At 43.8% G+C, this 25,862-nt stretch overlaps 1 protein-coding gene across 4 annotated transcripts in view; it reads right to left on the bottom strand.

Annotated features, from left to right (window-relative positions):
- The window catches only part of MAP3K15 (mitogen-activated protein kinase kinase kinase 15), a 118,439-nt gene that overhangs the window by 47,813 nt on the left and 44,764 nt on the right, over positions 1 to 25,862 (bottom strand). For 3 of the 4 annotated variants that reach the window (XR_012381051.1, XM_073902014.1, XM_025857355.2), the window contains exons 6-9: positions 24,970 to 25,076; positions 7,270 to 7,440; positions 3,304 to 3,416; positions 2,905 to 3,064 (exon numbers count right to left, since the gene is read on the bottom strand). Coding sequence is in view for 3 of the 4 variants with exons in the window: in XM_073902014.1 (XP_073758115.1) it covers positions 2,905 to 3,064; positions 3,304 to 3,416; positions 7,270 to 7,440; positions 24,970 to 25,076 (551 nt within the window). In the remaining variant the exon portion in view is untranslated. The remainder of the gene's footprint in view (positions 1 to 2,904; positions 3,065 to 3,303; positions 3,417 to 7,269; positions 7,441 to 24,969; positions 25,077 to 25,862) is intronic. The other variant, XM_073902015.1, reaches the window with a different exon arrangement.

Here is a 25,862-nt window from a genome sequence, read left to right as displayed (position 1 = left end):
CCATTCTACTCCCTTTAAAAGAGGTTTCCCAAAAGCTTCATTTATTTAAATTCATATTGTGTAGTGAGTGCTTCTTAATCCCTTGGCAGCCACATACTTAATTAAAAGAAACCCAAAGAGCGGGCAAAATAAGTTTGTCCAACAAAATCATACAACATGGCTTTTTACCAACATTGGGCGAATGGTAATCAAAGTGTAGACACTGGCAAGCATATGCTAACGGTTTTAAAAACAAAAGCATGCAGTTTGAAATTCAAAGCAATTCCAAAATGGCAAGATTTCAAACTCAGTCTTTTTAAATTTTTTTTTTTAATATTTTTTTAAATTAACTTTTCTTTGAAGTAATTGTAGATTTACATATAGTCATAAGAAATGATACAGAGAGATCTCATGTACCCTTGGCCTGGCTGATACCAATGAGGACAGCTCATACAATTCTAGAACAAGATCACAAGCAGGATATTGAAATGGATACAACCAAGATAGAAAATGTTTTCACTGTCACAAGGATCCCTCATGTTTCCCTCCTACAGCCACGCCGCTTCCCTCCCATCTCTCTCCTCTCCTCCTTGACCCCTACCAATCCTCAATGTGAAACTCATTATGTATTTTTTTAATTAGATCTGACCAGGTAGAATTTCAAGTTATGAGGTCTTCAATCTCATCACATCTTTACCGTCTTCAAGCAAACTGAAGTGTTTGAAACACAGCTGTCAGGCAGTGGTGGTCACATTCTCTCTGGTAGTGAATGGGGATGGTTGAGCTGAAAGCATCAGAGTATTATTTTGTCCTTTGAGGATAAAGTCTGGAGCTGTCCTGGGAAGGCAGGTCAGCTAGACTGACTGACTTGCTTGGGTACTGTGCACTGAAGGAGTCACTCATTAGGCTTGGGTTGTCCCAACTCTTAACATTCCAGAGAAAGGTCTGGCCCTTGACTAGCTTTTGGAACATCACCTTTAAGGCCTTGGGATATCCAACCTGGTAAGAATGCTTTTGTTTACCGGGGCCTTGGGCCATGCCAGGTAGTTCATGCTAACAACAGGGTGCATGGTGGGGGCCTTGGGCCATGCTAGATCAGTGTCATCTCCAGAGAGGCTGGGGACTCTAAGGTCAACTATGCAGTTGCTCCATACCTGTACAACCGACCTCCCCAGAAAACCCTGGACACCAAGAGTTGGTGAGCTTCCCCGGTTGTCAATACTTTGTGGATGATGCCATACATTGTTGCGGGGAAAACTCAACACTGTCTCTGTCACTCCACTGGGTGAGGACAGCTGGAAGCTGGTACCTTGTCTCTCCTGTACTCTGCCCTTTGTGCCTTTTGTCTTTGCTGATTTCAAGCTGTATATGTGTCTTATAATAAACCTTAACCATGAATACAACAGCTTTTCAGAGTTCTGTGAGTTCTTCTAGTCAAATAGGAACCTCGGGGTGGTCTTGGACCTACAATATTAGGTCCCAACAGTGTAAATCAGTGTAGGTGCTGATGTAATGAGAATGTATTCAAGGCTCAGCTGTCACCTCCATGGAGTCAGCTCTGTCTGGCTCGGATACAGCAGGGCACCCTAAAAGTAGAATTCTGGAAAAAGCAGCCGCTCCATGAGGGCTGGAGGCTCTGCCTGCCTCCTTGCTCACGAAGCTTCAGAAAGATCTCAAGAGGTTGATATGGTTTGGGGATCAAATTTAGGTCCTTCAGACTGGGAAGAAATGGGGTCCAACTAAAAACAACTGAAGAGGCTCTGACCCCTGGGAGTCCAGATTGGCCCACTGAGCTGGGAAAGAACAGGGGGCAGATGAACATGGGTCACTGAAAGTAAAAAGTATTAAGTTATGCACGTAACCCAAATGCATTTTAGACAAAAAAGAAAAAGAGAGATGAGGGGAAAAAAAGATTAAAAACTTCTAAGGCTACCTCCCCGAGATAAGCACTGTCAATATTCTGGAAAAAATTCGTTGATTACTTACACAGGTATCAAATGAGCATCTATTCTGAGACTACAGGAAGCAATGACAGACTGACAACTCTCACGGAGCTTCATGCCTACTGGCAAGTCAGCTGTTGCCCACCCCTCAGAGACCTTGCCCAGAGTCACATACCGAACAGATTTTTCATCAAAAGGAGTCCACAGAGAAGAGTGGTTCTCAAAGCATGGTTTCCCAGACCAGCAGCGTCAGCTTGTCATCTGTAGATGCAATTTCCCAGGCCCCACCCTAGACCTTTGGAACCAGATATCATAGGGGTGGGGCCCAGCAATCTGTGTTTTAATCAATATAGCTGATTCGGATACATGCCAACCTTTGGGAACCACTAACAGAGAACACTATACCCTGCCATTGGCTCTTCTTATTCTGGGACAGACCATGAACACACATCCATGTAGCCCAGTGTTCTTTCTGGCACATTTTAATGGCTCCATAATGGGCTAACCTGGGGCCAGTGCTGTGGCACCACTTTCTTGACCATATCTTGGTCTTTTATTTTAGTTCGTTTCCATTTGTGATGCACGCCACTTTCTTGGTGTTCAGCTTTACTACCTGCTTTCTGACAAATACGTACTAGTACCAAAGAATGTTTTGTTCTTGAGGACCGAGAGGACCTGAAGAAATTAATAAGATCACAAGTCTCATCTTGGAGATCGAGCACATAGGGGCATATTCTGTACATGTATGTGCTCGTCTGTCTGTCCTTCCCTCCTGTCCCATAAAACCAAGTGAGCCTGCAGAGCTGTTCTTGCTGCTTTAACTTTGCGTTAATGAAGGAGTCAGAAGGAAAAACACAGCAACTGATATCTCTTTTGCAATTATAGCTCTTCTCCCTTCAGAACAAGGTCACACACGGACACACACACACACACACACACACGCACGCACGCGCGCGCGCGCGCGCGCGCGCGCACGACTCACCAGACTGGAGGTTTCAGTTTGAACAACCTCTCAGCTGCCTGGACGGCCTTCCCGACATCGTTGGCCAACATGCTGACGTTGAAGAACTGACCCACATCCCAGTAATTGTTCATTTTCTCCAAGCTCCCTTTTCTTCCCAACAAACTGTTTAGCCGGACACCTGAAGAATTTGAATTTTAGATGAAGTTATGCAAAATCTTTCTAGCTTCTCTCCTATTACGCAAGCCTTTAGAGAGAGAAAAAAGCACGCACTTTATATTGGTTACTGTCTCAGGAGTGTGATCAGAGAATAACTGTTCCTTTTGAAATAAAATGCTAGTTATTTGGAGATAATTTTTAATGCTGAATTTGGGTGACCAAATACAGATGACAGTGATCCATGATCATAAATAGCTTTACCTATCTTCCTTAGTTCCATGGAAGTTTCAAATTGTTGTCCAGCAACTATCAACAAAACTGCCAGGTTGATTCCTGAATAAAGAGATGACTGGAGCTCAAATCCTTTGCGGTACCTATAATGACAGACCCGCCAGATTCTTATTATTATGGTAGAAGGAAAAAATGATAAATAATAGCACAAGCCGACCTTCTCCTGAGCTCTTTCACCACTATGGTTTTCCAGGCCCCCTCCCCCTTTACAAACAGCTACATCCAGCACTCAAACAGCTTCTTAAAAATGTTATCATCATAACACTAAGGAGTTAAATTTTTCTTCATCAGGTTTATATTTTTATGAAAAACCACGATCACTGTATGAAATGAGGACATTAAAGTGCACAAAAGAAATGTAAAACCTTTTATAACCCTACCCACAAAAGGAGACCACAATTGGATGTCCAAATCTCATTTTAAAAGTGAGACTCCATTTGTACGTGGAGCATTTTTTATTACAGAGCAATTCCATCAATTGTAGGCTATTACTCTGCAGGCTGTTTGTTTGCTTTTATCACAAAATGGAGTCAGTTTTCCCTGTAGGAAGCAGTGCTGACAGAACCCTGACCCCCAGATTGCTCGGAGAGTTGTGGCATCAAGTGGGAGAAGGAGCAGGGATCTATTCCCCTGGGGTAAAGAACTCTATCCAAAACAGAGAATACCATTTTTATTCCATAAGTTTAAAGAGTGCTATTTTAGTTCTCTTACTATTTTTTTTCTATACATAGAAAGCTGCTTTCCCTTCCATAAGCAAGTAGGAATATCATAACCAGGAAAAAAAAGAATTTGATCAATGAAGTAATGACAATGAAATGTCTTTAAGTGGCACAGCTCAGAGCAAAGACTTGTAAACTAGGAGGAATTTGATCACTCGTGCAACAGCAAGAGAATTAAAAACCAAGAAAATATTCATTGTGGAAGGGAGAACCTATTATTTAAGTCAGTTAAATTTCAGTTTTATGAACTTTGGGGCATAACACTGAGTATGCTCAGATGGACCAGAGAATGCTAAGAAAGTTGTTTCAATCCCAGCCAACAGAATTCCAATAAAATTGAACCCCACCCCAGGATGTTTTGGGGATTTTCAATACCATAGGATATGGTATTTGATTTTTTTCCACACCTTCTTTTACCATCAAAAGTTATCTGGGAAGAGGGCAGACTTCTCTCTGCCTCTCATCCATAAATCCAATAGGCCCAGCTTAGGGGCCGACAAGCCTTGAATGTGGAGTCAGGACTGCAGTCCCAGGTTTGCCTCTTCCCAGCCCCCTGCCTCCCTGAGCCACAGGTTCTACCTCAGTACTGGAGAGCCTGGGTTAGATGATCCCAAGGTCTCACCAGAGCTAACATCCCAGAAGACTAGGCTTCATTTGCCCCCTGGACCCATCACCTTCTGACGTGGATGGAGAAAGGCTCCTAGAACTTTCTTGAAGGAGGCACAGGTAGTCATCTCCTGACCTGGGGGCTGAATTCTTGGCCACTGTGGTGGGAACACAGCTTCCTATTTTGGCCCTACCCAACATTAACTTCCCTTCAACACCCTGAGTGACTCCTAGCACAACAGCGCATCAGGTACCACTGGGGATTTACTAAGAATAAGATGGGGTCCCTGCCCTCCACAAAACTATACTATGGTGGGAGGTACTAAGACCCCCACACACAACTAGTGAAATTAGGGAAAATACAAACCTGAGTGTGGTAAGTATCCTGAAACCACACAAACATAAGTCTAGAGGGACTCACAGAAGATATGTGGGGGCCCCCCCAGAAGCCTGAGATATGGCATGAAGATGGACAGGCATACAGCTGCAGTGATTCAGAAAGGAAACACCCAACACAGAAAAAGGCAGGAGCAGAGATGGGAGCCTGCGGAACTCCCAGGAAACTTCAGTTCAGTTGGACATAGATCAGGTAGTGGGAACTGGGGCTCAGGGTGGGTTGGAGAAAGTCTGCTGAGCACCCAGAATGGTGATCTAAGAGTCTGAATTTTTGTTTAATGGGGAATGGAGAGCCACAAGGGGTCTTTGAGCTTTAGGAGGAATAAGGAATGGTGGTTCAATCTATGAAGGATTGACTTTAGAGACACTAAAAAGAGAGTCTACTTGGGATATTGTGAGAACATTCCTGGCAAGAAAGTAAAAAAAAAAAAAAAAAAAAAAAAAAAAAAAAGGCACCAACCCAGGGTGGTGGAGATGAGAGTGAGGGAAGATGCGGAGAAGGGCTGGAATTGGGACCTGACCATGCTGGGAAGTGAGTGAGTTATCAAACATTCACAAAAAGTGTAAGTGTAGGAGGCCGGGGAATGGTAGTAAGAAAGCAAGGCACTGGAAGCCATCCCATGTGGAGAGAAGAGGACGTTAGCCTTGGATACACTGCGTCTTAAGGAGCAGCACCACCTTCAGGTGAAACAAAGAGGGGGTGATGTGGGGCCAAAGCTCAGGACGCAGTTTGGGTTGGAGATAGGCTAATGGCTGCAAGGTGTGAGAGTGACGGGGATCACCAGGGAAAAAAGTGGATGGCGAGAAGAGGGGCGAGGAGAGAGCTGGAGGGAGCGGGACAGAGCGGGACAGAGCTAGAGGAGGAGAGGGAAAGGGGAGGCAGTTAGAACTGAGGGCGGAGCAGTCGTGTCAAGAGCTCCTGCGACAGAGATGGATGAGGTAAGCTGTTGGCTCCGCCTTCAACTGACATGTCTAGCTTCTGACACCTCCTCATTTTCATCACCACCACACTGGCTCAAGCTACCACCAGCTCTTCCCTGAATTACTGCAGTCGTCTCCTAGCTGTTCCCTACTTCTGCCCTTGCCCCTGTGCTAGGTTCTTTAATAGCCACACATCCTCCTCATCCCACTACACATGTGACTTTGTCATTTCTCCCACCCGTGGCTGGAGTCCAGCTCTCCACCCCCTTGAATTTGGGCTAACCATGCGATTTGCTTGTGATGTGACCAAGAGCATGTGGCCGAACTGACCTCCTGGGAGCTCTGGAGCTGAAGCCTCAGAGGCTTTTGCAGCTTCCACCTTTACTAAGAATGCTGCCCACCATGTAAGAAAGCTGGTTGGCCAGGATTACAACCACAGGCAGAGAACGGAAGTGCACCACCAACATCCAGCACCAGCTGCCAAACCTGTATGAGGTCATCTTGGACCTTCCAGTCCGGCTGAGCCTTCAGCTGACCTCAGTTTTAGGAGTGAGCCCAGCACTTTAGGAGTGGAACCAGCCGAGGAGTGGCCTGGCCAATCCACAGAATCATGAAAAACTATAAATCACTCTCTTAAGCCACTAAGTTTTGGACTTGTTTGTTATGCAGCAAATGATAGCTGATACAGCCCCCGGAAATGTATTCTTTGCGTAACAGTGAGAGCACACTGGTGAAAGACACATTGGATCTTGTCACTGCTCTGCTCAGAGCACTCCAATGTTCTATCATCTCGCTCAGAGTCCAAGGGTCTTCTCCTCTCCCCTTTCCTGCCTCTCTCCCCTCACTTATGCCTCACCATCCTGAACATGCCCAGCAAGCTTCCCCCTCCGGGTTGTGGCACCAGCATACAGTAAACCTTCAATCAACATTTGTTAAATGAATGAAGGAAGGAAGGAATGAACAGCTCACTCAGAAGATAATGCCCTGATGGTGGGAGAACAAAATTCTGGAAGGAGTAGCAGGGAAGGAGCATGCTGATCCTCCTTCCTGCCCCTATAAATGAGTGAACTTGTGGGAAGAAAGTCACCACTACAAAAACCTGTTTCTAAAGGTTTCCTTTCAGAAAAAGGCATCTGGAAATTCCCACACCACATTTATGCCTTTCCCCCCCCCCACTGCCAGTAGACAGGCAGGCAGGCAAATACACTGACAGGGACAAGACCTGGATCCTTAGCCTCTGCAATTCTGTTCTTTGCAGAGATGCTCATGCTACTGACTAGGATGGAGGGTTTACCACTCAATGGCGTTGTCTCGGCTGGTGTCATCTTTGTAGTCAGAATCCAAGAAGATGTCCTTGTAGATCCTCCCACACAGGCAGAACATGTCGGGGGCCGGGTGGTCACAGCTCTGCAGAACCTGGAGCATGACCTGCAGAGCCTTCTCGCGGTCGCCTGCATTGTTTCTCCTGAAATATTTGTGTGGTAAGATCACACATGTCTGAATTAAGACGCGGGAGTATATATGTGCTTGTTCTGTGAAGGGCTGGTAAAAGGATGCTGTGCTTTAGCAGGAAACAAAATCTAACTCATTTTTTCATGTTCAAATGTAACAACTGCTTCAGACCCACACCACAAAACCTCACACTGTCAACAGTCCCTACTTGGTCCCTTCTCTCAATGAGACCTAGACTGTGGATGAAAGCAACTGCAGACCGATGTGTCTGCAAAGAGAAAAAATAACACGGCAGCCTCCTGTAGCGAGACGAACAGCAAGGATTTCAGAAGCTAAGCCTGAATCATGGTGATCACACAGTTTGACAAAAGATTCTTCTGGAAAAGCAGCAGGGCCTGCAAATTCAGAAAGCCAAGAGAAATTTATTTCTTGATCTGTGATGCCTTGCAGTCCTCAAATGGGCCAAGACCCTAGCAATCCCTGTTTTCCGGTCTCATGTTATAACCACCAGAGAAGAAAATTTAGAAAATTATTTCTATATTCATAAATCAGTCTTCTCTCTTACTAGATTATATGGTAAAAATTTTCATTTTCCACACAGGTAGTGGATTCCTTAGACCGTTGTTAAAATAATATTTGCCACAAAAAAACCTGAGTTTGTGACTGTGAAATATTATGTCTTCCTGTGAAGGTATGGAAGCAAATGCCCAGCAGTGGTGGAGACTGAGGAAATCAACTGTGGCTAATGATGTTCATTTTATAATATAAAAAATTAAACACCTGTAGAAAGAAGTAATTTCTATACAGTACCGCTACGGAGCGATCTCTAGAATATATTACGAAGACAAGAAGGCTATGTATTGAATACTGTGCACAGAAAGCTACCTTTTTATTTAAGCAAAGGGGGGTGATGTGAATACAGATATGTACTTGCTTTTATTTTTTCAAAATGAAAGGATAAACCCAAAGGTAACGAAAGTGCCCACCAACAGGTGGAGGGAGAAAACAGGATGAATGGGACAGGAAAAGAAATTCACTTTTTGTAATTTGACTGAAACTACAGAAGTTTTTTACACAATTATAAAAGAAAACTAAATAAAAAAAAATTTAAGTGTTCCCTAAAAACACCATTTGCCAATAAATACTATCTGAGTTTGTGGCTGCAGCAAAACAAATGAACCTCTGCATGTGGCTGATGGCTTACCCACCAAAGAGACACTAATTCACATGATTTTTAAAACACAGCAATTTGACCATATTTTCTTAAGAGGATATAACCTAAGGAGGAAATATAAATGCCAAGAAATCTTAAATAGTTTCCAATAATCATATTGTTAGTGATGATAATGGTACCGGTATTTTGAAAATATTACATACTTGTAGTGCAGAATACAACAAAATAATGAGGTTTTAGTATCATTAGGAACCAGAGATATGCATAAAAGATAAATAAAATCCAAGAAATTCAGTAAAAATCCTACGGTCCTAAGTATGAATTGGAACATCACTATGAATTCACCAAGTGGTTTCCCTAGCTCTGTCTACTGAAAAGGACCAAAACAATGACCAACTCAGCAGCAACGAGAACCCCCAAGCCCTGATCAGGGTCTATAAATACCATGTCTCACTACACGGAACCAGGACTCCGCAGAGGAATGGCTGACTCCAGATAGGTCTAACATGATCCTGGAACATCTTAATACAAAGACACAAAGAAGCTACTAAGCTCATATGAAAAAGACTCAGGAACCAACAAGAATCAGTTTTGGGCCAAAGAGGGGACAATGTGAGCGTCAGGAAGAACAATAACTATAAAGGATTGAAACGTATCAACTGTATTAAAATGATGAAAGGGAAACCTCTCTACCAAAAAAGACTTAAGCGTCTTATCAACCAAATGCCATGTACAGACCTTGTCTGGATCACGACTCAAACAAACCCACTGTAAACATAAAACTAAAGACAGAGAGGTAACTGGAAAATGTCAACACTCATACTGAGGAATTATTGCTCATCTTGAGGTGTAACACAATCGTGACTCTGTTTTGTAGAAGTGTCCCTCAGACAACACTGAAATCTCTGTGGATAAAATGGCACGTCTTGGCTGCATAATGCATCTGGTGTTAGGGTACGAGGGAGTGGGTGGGGTGAGCAGGAAACAAAAATGACGTGCAGGGGTAATTATTGAAGTGGAGAAGGGTTACATGGGGGTTCACTGCATTATTTCCCACTTTCGGCTGTGTTTGAAAAAGTCCATCCTGACTCAACAATTCTACTTCTAGAATCTGTCATTGAGAAAAACTCCTATCTATCTTCAAGAAGTTTTGAACAAAGATGTTTATTATGGTTTTGCCCCTAACAATGAAAACCTGCAGATAACCTAAATGCCCATTAACATATGAATGGTAAAATATATTTCATAACAACCAAACTATGGAGTATCACGCAACCCCCCTTAGAAAGAGGCAAGTCTGTATGTAATTATGTAGAAGAATTTCCATAAAGCTCATGGAAAAAATTGCCGAACAAAATGAACAGCACAACCCTATTCTTTGCACTCAACACTATTCACATACAGTTTGTGTGCAGAGACAAAGTCTGGAAGGATACACATTAGATTGTTCAAAAAAAATCATTGCTGGGATTTGTACAAGGTGTTCTTGTGCATGTTTTACCAGTAACTATTCTAATAAATGAATAAAGAGATTATTCTTTTTAATTTCTTGGCAATTTTACAGCAGGCTCTTTTATGCTTTCTTTCCAAAGGACCTGTACCTCATAAAACTACTGCATCATTCGAGACACAGATTAGTACCTCAAACAGCTTTTCTCAACTGGGGATCTGCTAGCGCATTAAGCCCTAGAGAAAATTATTTGATTATCTGAGTGACTATTTTCTCCCTTCTCCCAAGTATGGGACTTAGGTAACCCCATTCTGGATGAGTAAGAGAGTTCATTCAATTGATACAATGGATGCCTTAGGGCATTAGGGTTTAATTCTCTGTGGAACCCAAACCGGGTTGAGAAGTGCTAATCTAGACACTTGGCATTTTCTGGAAGCCTGCAATAATTAAGCCTGTATTACAACTCTAACTTTTTCTATTTTCTACCTTAGTCTTGTTCTCACATATTTGATCTCTACTCTCTTTGTCCACAGAATCCAATTCTACCAGCCTGTAAACCAGATCTCTTAATGAAGAGCCCACCCATGATACCTTCTCATTTTTAAGAGCCAACAGACACCAACCCAATTCAAATTTACTGGAGCATTTAAATAATTTCTACGGTCTGTGGCAGGAAAATGCAAAAGATTAAAACTTTAATGAGGTACAAAATTTCTCCATCTGTTATGAGCCAACTTTTGAGATGTGAAATATTCAGGATTCTGAAAAGAATGTACTTAACACTTTTAAAATGCTTCATTACTGATCCGGGTTCGGGTTCGTTTGCTTGGTTTCCTTTGGACCATTTACAGCAACATTTCCCTTGAATTTTTTTCATTAACTTGAAACTTACCCTTGTTACTCAAACCAAAAGGTCTTCTTAGGATATATAAAAACCAACCCAAAAAACAAACATTTGCAAAAAATGAAAAGCAAAGCAATTTTTGGCTTAAAAGCCACTTTAGGACAGGTGCTAAATAGCTTATCCCTTTAGTGGTTAATCATGAGTTTTCAGATCTGTTTATCATTTTCAGATCCCAAAGTTTACATGAACAAGTCTATAGATAAAAACTCCCATGTTTAATCAGTCTGGCAACATGTTTCTGACAATAAAGCCATTTCACACATTAAGAGAGAGATATGAATTAAGGCAATGGGGGTTGCAACCTTGGCTTCCATATTAGAATCACCTCGGCAACCTTTGCCTTGAGGTTGCACTTGAGACCAATTAAATCATGGTCTGGAGATGGGATCCAGGCATCAGTGTGCCTTATCCTGGATATTCTGATTCAGGAGGTCTGCATCACTGCTGAATGCACTGACCACTTCTCAGCCCTTGTCCTATCTGACCTCCCGGTGGCACCTGACAGTTGAGTACTCCTCCTTCCTCCTTGGATCACTTTCATTTGGCTTGCAGGACACCACACACTCCTGATTTTCCTTCTACTTTAGTCTAATTTTCTGGCTTCTCTTCATCTCCCCAGTCTTTTAACACTGGAGTGTCCTTAGCACAACCCCTAGACCTTGCCTCTTTATCAGTAACTGCACTAGATCCCTTGGTGGTATCATCTAGGGTCCTGCTTTTCCAAACCATCCATATTCTGATGACTCCCAAATTCCTATCTCCAGCCCAGAGCTCTCCCCTAAACTCCAGGTTTACATATACAACTGCCTTCCTAGCATCTCACTTGCATGTCTAATACCTCAAACTCGATGTGTCCAAAACTCAACTGTTGACTGTCCTATCAAAGCTGTTCTTCTCCACCTTATTTAATAATGCTCAGTCCACTCCTCCTGTTTTTCATGCCAAACACTTTACTCAACTGTTGACTGTCCTATCAAAGCTGTTCTTCTCCACCTTATTTAATAATGCTCAGTCCACTCCTCCTGTTTTTCATGCCAAACACTTTGGAGTCACACCTCATTTCTCTAACATTTTCTATTCCATCAAAAAATTCTTTATTTTCAGTGATATCCAAAAATAGCCTGCTCCTCATGACCCCCACCATTACTACCCTGGTCCAAGTAACCATCATTTCCTGCTCCCACCCTCACCCCTCTACAATCTGTTCTCCACACAGCAGTCAGAGTGATCCTGCTAAACACTAAGTCAGACCATGTCATTCCATTACTCAAAATTCTCTATGCAAATCATATATCTGATAAGGAGTTAATAACCAAAATATATAAAGAACTCATACAACTCATTAGCAAAAAAAAAAGGGTCTGATTTAAAAAATGGGCAGAGAGGGGCGCCTGGGTGGCTCAGTCGTTAAGCGTCTGCCTTCAGCTCAGGTCATGATCCCAGGGTCCTGGGATCGAGCCCCACATCGGGCTCCCTGCTCCGCGGGAAGCCTGCTTCTCCCTCCCCCACTCCCCCTGCTTGTGTTCCCTCTCTTGCTATCTCTCTGTCAAATAAATAAAATCTTTAAAAAAAATAAAAAATAAAAAATGGGCAGAGGAGTTGAATAAACATTTTTCCAAAGAAGGCATAAATATGGCCAACAGTAAAGATGGCCAACAGACACAGGAAAAGATGCTCAACATCACTCATCATCAGGAAAATGCAATTCAAAATCACATTGAAACATGACCTCACACTTGTTAGAATGGCCAAGATAAAAAAAAAAAAAAACCCAAGAGATAACAAATGTTGATGAGGATATGGAGAAAAGGGAACCCTCATGCACTGTGGATGAGAATGCAAATTGGTGCAGCCATTGTGGAAAACAATATGGAGATTTTTGAAAAAAATTCAAAATAGAACTACCATATGATCCAGCAATCCCACTTCTGGGTATTTATCTACAGGAAACAAAAACACTCATCTAAAAGATATCTGCATTCCCATGTTTGCTGCAGCATTATTTACAACAGCCAAGACCTGCAAGCAACCCAAGTGTCCATCAGTGGATGAATATGGATAAACAATGAGGTATACATATACAACCGAATATTATTCAGTCCTAAAAAGAAAGGAATCGTGCCATTTGCAACATGGATGGATCTTGAAGGCATTATGCTAAGTGAAATAAGTCAGAGAAAGATAAACACTGTATGATCTCACTTATATGTAGAACCTAAAAGAGCAACCCAACCAAACCACATCAAGCTCCCAAATACAGAGGACAGACTGGTCGCTGCCAGGGGTGGGGGTGGCTGAAATGGGTCGAAAGGTATAAACTTTCAGTTATAAAGTACACGAGTCTTGGGGATGTAATACACAGCATGGTGACCACAGTTAATACTGTATTCTAGATTTGAAAGTTCCATGGGGTATCTGGCTGGCTCAGTCGGTAGAGCATGTGATTCTTGATCTCAGGGTCACGAGTTCAAGCCCCATGTTGGGCACAGAGCCTACTTTAAAAAAAAAAAAAAAGTTCCTAAGAGAGATCTTAAAAGTTCTTATCACAAGAAAAATATTTCTAATTATGTGTGCGGATGGATGTTAACTAGACTTATTGTGGTGATCATTACACAAAACGTACGTATATCAGAACATTATATACCTGAAACTAATAAAATCTTATGTATCAATTATATCTCAAAAACAGAAACAACAAAATGCCCTTCCAGGGGCTGGCTCCCATCTCAGAGCAAATGCCTATTTTCTTTCAGTGGCCTGCAAGATTCTAGAAGATCTGGCTCCCGGTTATTTCACTATCCAACCCCCATCACCTACTCTGCTCCAGCTGCACAAACCTCCCTGCTGTTCCACGTTCTTCCCCAATATATTTACATGGTATGCTTCCTCATCTCTTTCTCATTTTTTCTTTATGTCACTCTCTCCTAAGTCCAGTCTTCTCTGAGCACTCAGCTTATAACTATAATCTGCCCCACCAGCCTCCCTATCACCCTAACCTGTTTTAATAATTTTACTTAGTTTCTATCGTCTCTCTCCACTTAAGAATGTAAGCTCCAAGAGGGAGGAATTTTTCTGTCTGGTCTGTTTACTGCTATGGCCCAGGGATTAGAACTCGGTCTAGCACACAGTAGTTGCTCAACAAATGTCTGTTATATGGATGACTGAACATGAAAAGATCTTCATCCACTGACTGCCGAGTGAACACAATGACAGAGCAGCTCCTATATGGTCCTGTATTTTAGAAACCCTGCATTGTGACATAGTAAAGGGTATGTAAATGCACAGAAAACTGAAAGGCTATACACCAAAGTGGTGAGAGAGGTTACTTCTGGAATACAGGTGGGATTAGAGAATAGAACTGTAAGGGACAATTGCTTTAAACATTTGACCCCCTGTTTTTCACAAAAATATATAAATGTATTTATTATTTCTGCAGTAAGATACACAGAATAAAAAAAAAAAACCCAACACTGGATTGGGAATCTTTACAGCTAGATTCTGCTTATTTTCATACCATTTACTACCTGTTTGAGTTTCGAGCAAGTTGCTTACCCCTTCTGTGCCTCAGTTCTTCATGTGTAAAGTATGCTTGACTTTGCTTACCTCACAAGGCGACTGTGAGCTACAGTGTGCCAGGGCTTTCATCGGTCACTCAGCATCCTGTCTGTCTGTCTTTCCTATATCGTGTGTCTTTAAGAAAAAGTTCACAGGGTGGGAGACAGAGTTCCAAAAAATCTTTCTCCAAAGCAAGCACTCAGAATTAACAAACAAAACGTCTCACTAGACCAGAGCCCTTTTTAGGACCAACACTGTCTTAGGTGGCCCATCAAAAACCATTTAAGAGATGCCTGTTTCCAGTTGGAAGACTGAGGAAGTCCTTCCACTCCCATGGCAATAGTCCAAGCCCAGACAATACATAAACTGTGCAGAGGGGAGGAAGAACTTCCTGATTAACTCATTCCAAAGAACAAAGAGCTTCTCAGAGGTGAGCAAAGAGCCAGGACAGCTTCCACGCTGGGATGCCTGCTCTAGGTACTGACAAATGGAAGAGTGAGTCTTTGATAGAGAAACTTCACAGGGACAAGGAATAAATCAGCAAAGTTTTAGACAACAGCATGGGCTGATGGGACAGAATGGCATCTGGAAGGGTCCCCAAGCAAAAACCTTTTGTGTTAGAATTCTCTTGCAGCACACTCGCCCCCTATATTTTGCCAAGAAAGCCACGGTGCAGGAGAGGCTCAAAGTAGAAAGATACCACATACGTTATCAGAGCACTCGGACGTTGGTCCCTGCCAAAACGGAATCCAAAGACATGAGGAACAGCAACCCCAGATCCTCCTTGCTCAAATACTGACAAGACCAGAAAGGTCGTAGAGAGAGAAGAGTTAATGGAGTCCAGGGTCAACCCAGCCACTCTCTAGGAGAAACACAAAAAAATCAGTCATACATGCTAACTGCCAGACCTAAGAAAGGGCTCAGTTATTCAGGATAATAAAACAAATTATACTTCAATCTCATCGGTTCTTTTAGATAAAATGTCTAGAATACAATAAAATTATGAGATGTGCATAGAAGAAAATGTGGCCCATAATCAGGATAAAAAATAGAACCTGAACCAGAAATGACTGTTACTAAAACTGACAGACAAGAACTTACAACTATTATAAATATACCGTTTATACTTACATAACACGTATGGGTGAAGAATTAAAGTATTTTGGAAGAGAAATGGAAAATCTCAAAAAACAAATGAACAGAAATCTTAAAACTGAAATTAAAAAAACGGCACTGAAAGGTCCTAACATCAGACTTGGACACTGTGAAAGAAAGGATCAGTGACCTGGAACATGGGTCAATCGCCCTTATCCAAACTGGGGCTGGAAGGGCATGAAGGGGGCGGGGGTGACAAAGTGCAAAAGGGAACTATGAGGGATAGAACCTTCTGTCTCTTAATCATGGTGGTAGTTACACGGGTGTATTTACTTGGCTAAAGTCATCAAACTGAGCACTTTAAATGGGTGCATCTTATTGTATGTCAGTTTTCTCTTATACCTTAATAAAGGTGGTTTTAAAAAGATGTAGAAACTGATCAGGGTTTCCGAAAGTTAAGTGTTCTGCTGGGCCAATCACCGCTCTCTGCCCTCAGATACATTCCTCTGCCACCTGCTTTGCTCTGCATCCCAGGGGAGTGGGCTCCTCCGGGCCGCTTCCCAGGCTCCCAGACCTGATTGCCAGCCGTGAGCAGCCAATGGAAGACCATGGCAGACAGGTACCTGGAGGGCAAGAACGAAGTAGCCGGAGTACGTTCTCCCAATTTTGGCGTGTTTTGGGTAGTGGCTCTAGCCATAGCTGTGTCTCTTCTGTAGACCTACCTGCCAACAAGCTGGCTTGTAATGGTTTCAAGGGGTCCTGGCTCCTAGGTTCTGATCACCTCACCTCTTTCCTGTGTCCCTTCAGCCAAAGGAAGGATGGTAGCAGCCTCTTGCTGATGTTAATTCTGAGGGGCCTCAGTTCCCTGTGTGGCTACTCAGCTCTTCCATCACCCGTGTAACCAATTCCATATAGTCAATTTCCTCTATTTTAAATATTGAGAGAGGTTTCTGTTTCCTGATTGGATCTTGACAGATACACACCTGCCACCAGGAAACAGGTGCCTTAGTCTGGCCAGATGCCTCATATTTACATAAGGAGAAAGGAACAGTTAGAGGCAACCTGTATTTGAGCGTAGACAATGCCCAGAGCCAAAGAAACACATGAAGCAGCATGGTTGTTTTCTGACTCTACAAACAGGACCTAGTTATGTATCAGGGCGGAACCACTATTAAATCATCCCGTCCCTGCCCCCGTCATTGCAACTTTTTCTAGTCCCCTGAGACCACCAAGCAACATCTATAAAGGCTGGGCTTTACAGTGAACTGGTAGGCCCTGATGAGGAGCTGGGCACTTCTGAGGGTGGCTTTTCACAAAAGCAACAGGAGATGAGGAGTACTCCTGCCCACACTCTTGGTTCTGACAACACACTCTCAAGGATCTCCACGTGGATGGATCCACTTCAACTCTACCCCTTATTTGCAAGTTGCAGTAGAGACTAGGATGTGTTCACTAAAACCCTTTTTTTTTTTCCTGGGCCCTCAGCCAGAACACATTTCCCAACTTCCCTTGCAGTTAGGTTGGGCCACGAGACTGAATTTTGGCCAGTGAAATAGGCCATTGAGTAACGAATATCACTTCCTGACCAGGCTCAGACAAACCTCCCGGGCAGAGTCAAAAAGTGGAAACAACCCAAAAGTCCATCGCCTGACAAATGAATAAATAAGATGGGTTATATAAGTACAATCGAATGTTATTCAGCCACAGAAATTTAGTACTGACACACTGCGACATGAATGAACCCTGAAAATGTATGCTAAGTGAAAGAAGCCATCCAGGAAAGCTCCCCTATTATAGGATTCCATTCATACGAAATGTCCAGAATAGGCAAATCCAGAGACAAAAAACAGATGAGTGGTTTCCTAGGGCCAGCCAGTGAGGTGGGGAATACGGAGTGACTGCTAATGGATTGCCAAAGTAGAACTGTGGTTGTTGAGGGCCGGGGAGGGGAGTTAGGGGGGAAATAGGGAGCAGTGGCTGGTAATGGGTTCAGGGTTTTGGGGGAAGGAATGATGAAAGTATTCTAAAATTGATTGTGATGGTTGCACAACACTGAGTATACTAAAACCACTGGTTTGTACTCTTTAAATGGGTGAATTGTATGGTATGTGAATTATGTCTCAGCAAAGCTGTTACATACACACACACATGCCCCATCCCTGGCAATTCACCATGGTCTCTCTCTTTATCATCCAGCTGAAAGGAGAGCTGAGAATCGAAGAAAGGATGGAGCATCAGGATGGGAGGAGAGTGGATTGTCAACCACCTGGAGAAGAGACTGCCTAAGCACGATACATCTACACTGGAATGACGCATAAGTGAAAATAATTATGAAATTAACATAATTTCATTATGTTAGGTCACCGAAATTGTTATGCTACTTGTTATAGCAGTTACCCTACCTTAACATACAAGTCACCAACATCAAGGCGGCATAGATTTCCCTGGTGATACCGACCAATTCCCCTCTGAGTTCGTATCATACCCCACTTTCACTGACACCTGGGATCCCACACTAGGAAAACACCCATCGCTGCTGACCCTGACCTAGCTTATGCAGCCCTTCACTTTCTGGATTGCCTGCTCTGGGCCAAGCCCTACTTTGATGGTGGTATTACCAGTAATTCTGCTTTTGTAGTTTTCTGGATGCACTGAATATGTAGGACTTAGATATTTTTGTTTTCACACATATAAAGAAAAATTCAATAAATTTGCCTTCTACTATACCAAGCCCTTAACTGTAAGAATGCAGATATCACCATATAGATCTCTTCCAACTGTAGACCACGGCAGATCACAGAGTCATTCATTCATTCACCCATTCAAAAAATACCTACTGGGTGGCACAATGGTCTTAGGCACAGGGTAGACCGTGGCTCCTGCAGCCCTCCCCCCCAATTTAGTCTAGTGGGAGGGATGATATATATTAGAAAGTAACAAAGAAATATGAGTGCTACAAGGGAAAAGAACAGGTGCTATGACAATGAGTAACAGCAAGGACACTGTTTTTAGATACGGTATTCTCTGCAACCCCAACCTCTAAGGAAAGGGACATTTAGCTAGGCACTGAAGGATCATCAGATTCAGTCTGGCAAGCAATGAACACTCCAGACAGAGGAAACATCCACAAGGAGAACAGCCTGCCCCTCTTAAGAACTGAAGGTAGGTGAGGGTGGCGACAGGGTAGTGAACCAGGAACAGGACAGGAGGCAAGGAAGGACCCAGGTCATGTGGGACCATTTCCATAACTTTATGCAAAGTTTCTCAAAGGACTTCTACTTGGAAGAACTTCTACGTGGAAGAGCTCAGAAGCTATTCACTACATCTCACATTTTACTCCAAATGACCTTCGAGATTCCAGTTCTTCTTAAGAAGCCTTCCTCAAATACTATTGTTAAAGGTGATATAACACTGGTGGTTGGGATTCTCCATCAGGAAATAGAAGGACAACTCACATTCACTCAGCTTCTTCTATGTGCCAGGCACTGTGCTAATTTTTTTATTTAAGATAGTCTTATTTAGTCCTTAAAACCATCTCATTCCACATGGGTGAAATCATATGGTATTTGTCTTTGACTGACTTATTTCACTTGGCATTATACTCTCTAGCTCCGTCCGTGTCACTACAAATGGCAAGATTTCACTCTTTTTGGTGGCTGAGTAATATTTCATTACACACACACCCCCACATCTTTTTTTATCCATTCATCTGTTGATGGACACGTAGGCTGCTTTCATAATTTGGCTCATGAGTAAAGGAAAAAAAAAAAAAAGAGAGAGATTGGCAAGCCAAGAAACAGACTCTTAACTCTAGAGAACAAACTGCTGGTTACCAGAGGGGACGGGGTAGGGGGATGGGGGAGACAGGTGATGGGGATGAAGCAGGGCACTCGTCCTGATGAGCACCGGGTGAGGTATGGAAGTGTGGAAGCATTGTATTGTACACCTGAAACTAACATTACACTGTATGTTAACTATATTGGAATTGCAATAAAAAAAAAAAAACCCATCCCATTAATTACCATTATCCTCATTTCTTCCACGGCAATGCAGTCCAGTTTCATGGGTTGTCAATAGCAGAGTGGTTTTGAAATATTTCTCAAATTTTTTTTAAATATTTTTAAAGGATTTTATTTATTCATTTGAGACACAGAGACACACAGAGAGAGAAGAGAAAGCATGAGCAGGGACGGAGGCAGAGGGAGAGGGAGAAGCAGGCTTCCCGCTGAGCAGGGAGCCTGATGCGGGGCTCGATCCCAGGACCCCGGGATCATGACCTGAGCCGAAGGCAGACGCCCAACCATCTGAGCCACCCAGGCGCCCCTCTCAAATTGTTTAAGAGAGTGTGTGTGGGTATAACATATAACCCACGTGATTGTATTTTTCCATCACTTGTTAACTTTAGGAAACCCTCACGCGTGGTCTTCTTCAGCACAAAGGCCTTCCCCGACAGAGAAGTCAGAAGATGTGGGGACAAAAGGGAGGGAACCGAAGCAGGAATTGGATAGAAAAGGAAGATTTCTTAGGCCCAAGGAGGCTGGGGAGAGGACTGATGGAAGTGGTTTAAGTCCTTTGGGTCAATATTTTTCAAAAAGAAAATATGTATTATTGGCAAGGCCACTGCTCAGAACATACTGAGATGGTCCAATTTTCAGAAAAATACTGCAACTGGTCTTTTGGTATAAAAAGTATATGAGAGTGGCTTCAATCTTCAGCTACCATCTAATGTTCTCATCATAGATGACAGAGCGGAACATATAAAAGGATGGCCCTACAGTTCCCAGAGGCCCAGGGCTCCTTTGGTTGTCCCTCAGGCAAATGAAAATAAGAGGAAGCTTTCTGGGCAGAGTTTCACAGATAACGCTGTGACATTATTAAATGAGGGTATCTAGAGCACTGTGCTAAAGCTGGGGAGTTCTGGCTCTAGATCTCTTACTGGTCAGCTGTTATATCCTGGGCCCTTGCCCTTCTTTCTTTCTTCCTCCTAAAATGAAGGGTTTGGACCAAGTGACTCCTTTTAAATTCACAGGATTCGTGTTTGTCTTCACAGGAAAATGATCACCACAAACATGGGTCCTCCTTTGGCAACACGATTTTAGTGACCCGGAGATCAATGCACTATACAAGTGGGGAAAGGTCATCATTTTTCTACTTTTAACAAACGCCTAATAAAGAATGGTTATACAAATGCATGAATTAAGATGGTGAGAGAGAACAGCGAACATAAACAGAAGAAACAAAAGGACGCTGGCGGTTATGGCAGAGACAAGGAGCCCACACTGCCCTCCTGGGGGCATGTGTCCCTCCACCTGAGCAAGGACGTGGCTGGACAGTCCCAGCGGCTGAGGACGAGGTGACCACTGTAGGTTCTGGAACAAGACTGCAGCCTCCCTGGCACCGGCTGGATTCTGTAACATTCATCTCTCGCCCCTGCATGCATTTCTAGGCCCCACGGAGTACTTTCCTCTGGAGTTGGCAGTCTTGCCCCGAAGACACGGGGAGTAGAATATGAGAACATTCCTACTTTGTGCAGGCACGTCTTGTTCCTAACCTACTACTTTGATTCCAGTACTCCTCCTTCCGGACTATCTTTCTGCCTGCTGCCTGGATCCTTGGGCAGGTTCTTCTGGCTGCATATCTAATAAAGTTGTGGCTGTAAAAACAGTAGCAAATGAAAGCTCCTCATACAGGGTCCCATGCCACCGAGTGGCAAGCAGTTTAACTGCGCAGTGCAAACTTGAAGCAGCTTTGAACGTGCTTCTGAATGCAGCTGAAGTGGAAGCTAGCAGGAAAAGCTAGCTGGCTCAATCCAGCTTTCCTAGTCACAGAGTGCCCTTGCCATCTGAGGCTCAAACATCACTCATTAACTGTCAACCTTTACTGACTAATTTACAGCCACGATTTCTCCACTTCCTGAGAGTTAAAGGTCAACTGTAATGCAGGAAAATCATCTGTCCATCACTGTATTTGCCTTTATAGACACAAGGTGATGCCATCCAGTTTCTCAAAACCGTACATAGTACCAAATTCGACTGTGAATATGCTGACACCTTGCCTGGCCCATAATACAGAGCCACTGTCTACTAGGGGCCCAGAAGTTAAACAGCCACCGTCAGAGAGCAAGGTGGTTCCGGGGTGTGCGTGCATCCCGGCCATTCTGCTTCCCAACTGGAAATGCACTGGTCTTGGGATCACTTCATCCTGCCACACCCATTTCCCTTAGATACTGGTTTTTCATTTCACAAATTGTTTTTCTCTTTTATTACTTCAAGTGGATGGCAATCAGACTGTTCTGTTTGACAACAGTTACCTCTACTCCGTCTGGGACAAGACACAGTGGCGACTGACTTAAATGACCCTCTTAGTTTTTATTTAACAAACCATTTTTTTTTTTTATAGCACTTGTCGTGGGCCAGACATTCTGCCAGGAACATCACCAGTGGTAACTCATTTAATCCTTATAAGTCAAGGGTTAATCAAGTATGATTATGTATAAATAAAAGTGGCACACACTACTTTGGCCTAACAGTTACAGGACCTTTTTTTTTCAGGCTTAATGAAGATGCCCTTCCCGATGCTCCCTGCCCTGGGACGCTGAATTTAAAGACCAGTGGGGAGGGCGCCTGGGTGGATCAGTTGTTAAGCGGCTGCCTTCGGCTCAGGTCATGATCCCAGGGTCCTGGGATTGAGCCCCACATCGGGCTCCCTGCTCCACGGGAGGTCGGTTTCTCCCTCTCCCACTCCCCCTGCTTGTGTTCCCTCTCTCGCTGTGTCTCTCTCTGTCAAATAAATAAAATCTTAAAAAAAATAAATAAAGACCAGTGGGGAGAGAGCAGGCACATTTTCCTAGAGACCATGAAACCTTCCCTTCAAAAAGAATAAAAATCCTATCACTGTTTGCCAGTATCTATGAGGGCAGGACACATGCTATGTACCCAACAGAAATGTGCCATATGCATACAAAAATCATGCGCAAGAATATTCATAGGAGCACGGTTCTTTAGCACCCCCAAACTGAAAACAAGCCCCAAGGTTTATCAGCAATCAAAGGGCTAGATCAGTTGTGGTATATCCATACAATGGGCTACCCGAGGGCAACAGGAATCAAGGAGCTACCGAAACATCCAAGCGGCACAGATGAATCTCACCAACGTGATGCCGAGGGAAGGAAACAGACACGATGGAATACACACTCTGTGACTCCATTTATATGAAGTTCCAGGACAGGAAAAATTCATGCATGGTGACAGATGTGACAACAGTGGTTGCCTACGAAGGGGTGCGGCTTGCCTGCAAAGGAGCCCAAAGGAGCACTGTGAGGGGATAGACATGTTTTATATTGCGGATGGGGCGTTGTTTACAGCATATGTCCATTTATCAAAATTCATTGAATTGTATACTTATGATCTATGCATTTCATTGTGTGTACATGTTGCTTCGCTGTAAAAGAGAGATGTGACATCATGTGTGTTATGAGCCTCCTGAAGCCATGGGCTCCTGAACACATCAGCTGTCCTGCAGATGCTGCCAGGGACAAGCCCACAACGTGTAGCCTGATGCAGCTGCTGAAGCCAAGCCAAGACTCTGAGAAACCAGACACAAGAGTCCTCTCACTCAGGTCACCTCCTACGCTCACTTTATTCATTCCCTGTGGAAGATGTTGGCCACGGAAGGTTGATGAGGAGGTGCCAGAACTCTCTGGCTCTCAGGCTAAGTTTGAATACCCCCTCCCCCCCCCGCCGCCAGAGTTTTTTGCTTTATGATTCAGTATGACCAATTCCTGGCCCCAGCAGAGAGCAGGCCCAGCATTAAGTTTATCTGGGCATGGCTCTCACCGTATTCACCTAATGGTGTTCCCCTTCCTGTATCTTAACCGGGGAAGAAGGGAGACTGCAGGACTAAAACATTTAGGCACCTGGGATTTTGTGAGGTTCAACCTGGCCAACTCCTAATGATCCTCCAAATCCACAGTAGCTGAGTTTGAATGAGCACATGGCTGCCCAGGTAGAGACTACATTTCCCAGCTGCCCTTCTGGCTACATGGGGTCATGTGAGTATGCGTTCACCAATGGAATGCGAGTAGAAGTGTCCCCATGTTAATTCTACTTGCTTTAAAGGAACTTGTCCTGAACTTCCAGTCTTTCCCCCTTTACATAGGCTGGAATACAGAGTAGGAGTGACCTAGCTTCAACTAGAAGGGGATAACATTTTCACAAATTCAAGAGCTACAAAATGGTCAGAAACCAGGTCCCCAAACAACTCCTGGAGCAGTGCTAAGCCACTCATCTGGCCCACTCACTGCTACACTGTTAGGTGAAAGAGCAATTTCCATTTTACTCAAATCACTGCATTCCGGGTCTCTTTGTTACAGCATCCTAATACCCCCAGCACACAAGCTTTTGAGGCTCCTGGTCTCCAGGCAGGAATTTCCAAGTCTCACAAACTCCATCTAGCCCAGAAATTTGTATTCAAAAGTTCAGATTATACTAGTAAATGAAGACAGCACCTTCTTCTCCTATCCTACAACAGTCATCCAGTTGCTAAAACTCATTCCCCACAGTCCACAAGATAACTATCAACCCCTTATTCATGTATATGAGGTCCTTTCAAGACATAGTCCCAGGGGCGCCTGGGTGGCTCAGTCGTTGAGCGTCTGCCTTCGGCTCAGGTCATGATCCCAGGGTCCTGGGATCAAGCCCCGCATAGGGCTCCCTGCTTAGTGGAAAGCCTGCTTCTCCCTCTCCCACTCCCCCAGCTTGTGTTCCCTCTCTTGCTGTGTCTCTCTCTGTCAAATAAATAAAATCTTTAAAAAAAAAAAAAAAAAAGACATAGTCCCAGCCTCCACACTTAGCCTCAGGGCATGCGTTTGCTTCCGGGGCATCCTGTACTCTAATCGCCCTGGATGTTCCCTGAAGGCCCTGGATGTTCCCTGAAGGCCCACTGCACATGAAGAACACTAAGCTCCCATTTCTGCTCTGGCCAAGTAGAATGGCCTTTTCACCACCCCATCCCACGCTCTCTTCTGCATGTGAGGTAATTCTTACTACGAATTCCAAACCCAGCCCTAAAGACCCCAGGGAAGCCTCTTTAAAAGCCCCAAGTGGAAGGACTTCCTCCTTCTGTTAGACTTCCACAGCATTTGGGGCAAACCCTCATCAAGGCATTTATTGCTCTGAGTTCTAGGGCTTTAGTTACATGTCTGAACTCATGGCTGGAATATACATTCCAAAGACAAAATCCATGAACACCAAGACCAGATGCCTTGCCCATTTTCATAACCTTGGCATTTAGCACCCGATCTGGCTCAGACTCAGTGAGGGTTGAATGAAAGAAGAATTTAAGAGGCAGCAGGTCTCACTCTTACCTGTTGAGTGCAAATGCATAGTGGAATTTAATATTATGCTGGTCGGCCAAGTCACATGTAGGCAGCATTTCCAGGGTCTCCACCAGCTTCACCATGGCGTCATAGTCCTGTTGGCAAGAGGTCCCAAGGTGAGAAAGACAGGAGACCCACAGCTCTTCTCAGGTTCTTCTGAATGGTTATCAACCTAAGACTGCCTCAGCATTTAAATATTAAGCGTTTCCCTACAGACAGCATTTAGTGAAGTTACTTACAGCCTGTAACATAACAGGAATAAGGTTTAAAAAAAAACAAAACACAACAACAACCCAAAATGAATGAGAGAGAAGGTAGACCAAGAATCCCTGCTATCAGAGGCCACAAACGGATCAAGGGGATGAGGCTAAATCCAAAGGCAACAAAAGCAAGCAAGCAAGTCCGGCAGCCCAGAAAAAGCTCCCACACCGTGAGTGCAGGAGAGTTAAGAGCACCAGCAGAGCTGTGGGTTAAAATGAGAGAGATAGGGGCGCCTGGGTGGCTCAGTCGGTTAAGCGTCTGCCTTCGACTCAGGTCATGATCCCAGGGTCCTGGGATCGAGCCCCACATTGGGCTCCCTGCTCAGCGGGAAGCCTGCTTCTCCCTCTCCCGCCGTGTGTCTCTGTCAAAATAAATAAATAAAATCTTAAAAAAATAAAAAAATAAATAAAAAATAAAATGAGCGAGATATAAACACACACAAAATCTTATAGTCACCTAGCATGGGAAGAGAGCAAACATGCCAGGTCCTTCCCATTTTGCCATAAAGAACTGAATTCATCTAAACCAGGGTTTCTCCACCTTGGCACTACTGACCCTTTGGGGCTGGATCCTTCTCGGTTGTGGGGGCTGGCCTGGGTATTCTGGGAGGTTAAGCAGCA

The sequence above is a fragment of the Callorhinus ursinus genome, unplaced genomic scaffold, assembly GCF_003265705.2.
Source record: "Callorhinus ursinus isolate GAN/ISIS: 27379988/994484 unplaced genomic scaffold, GSC_fseal_2.0 scaffold16, whole genome shotgun sequence".
NCBI classification, from domain to species: domain Eukaryota; kingdom Metazoa; phylum Chordata; class Mammalia; order Carnivora; family Otariidae; genus Callorhinus; species Callorhinus ursinus.
This window is presented reverse-complemented; position numbering and strand designations above follow the sequence as displayed.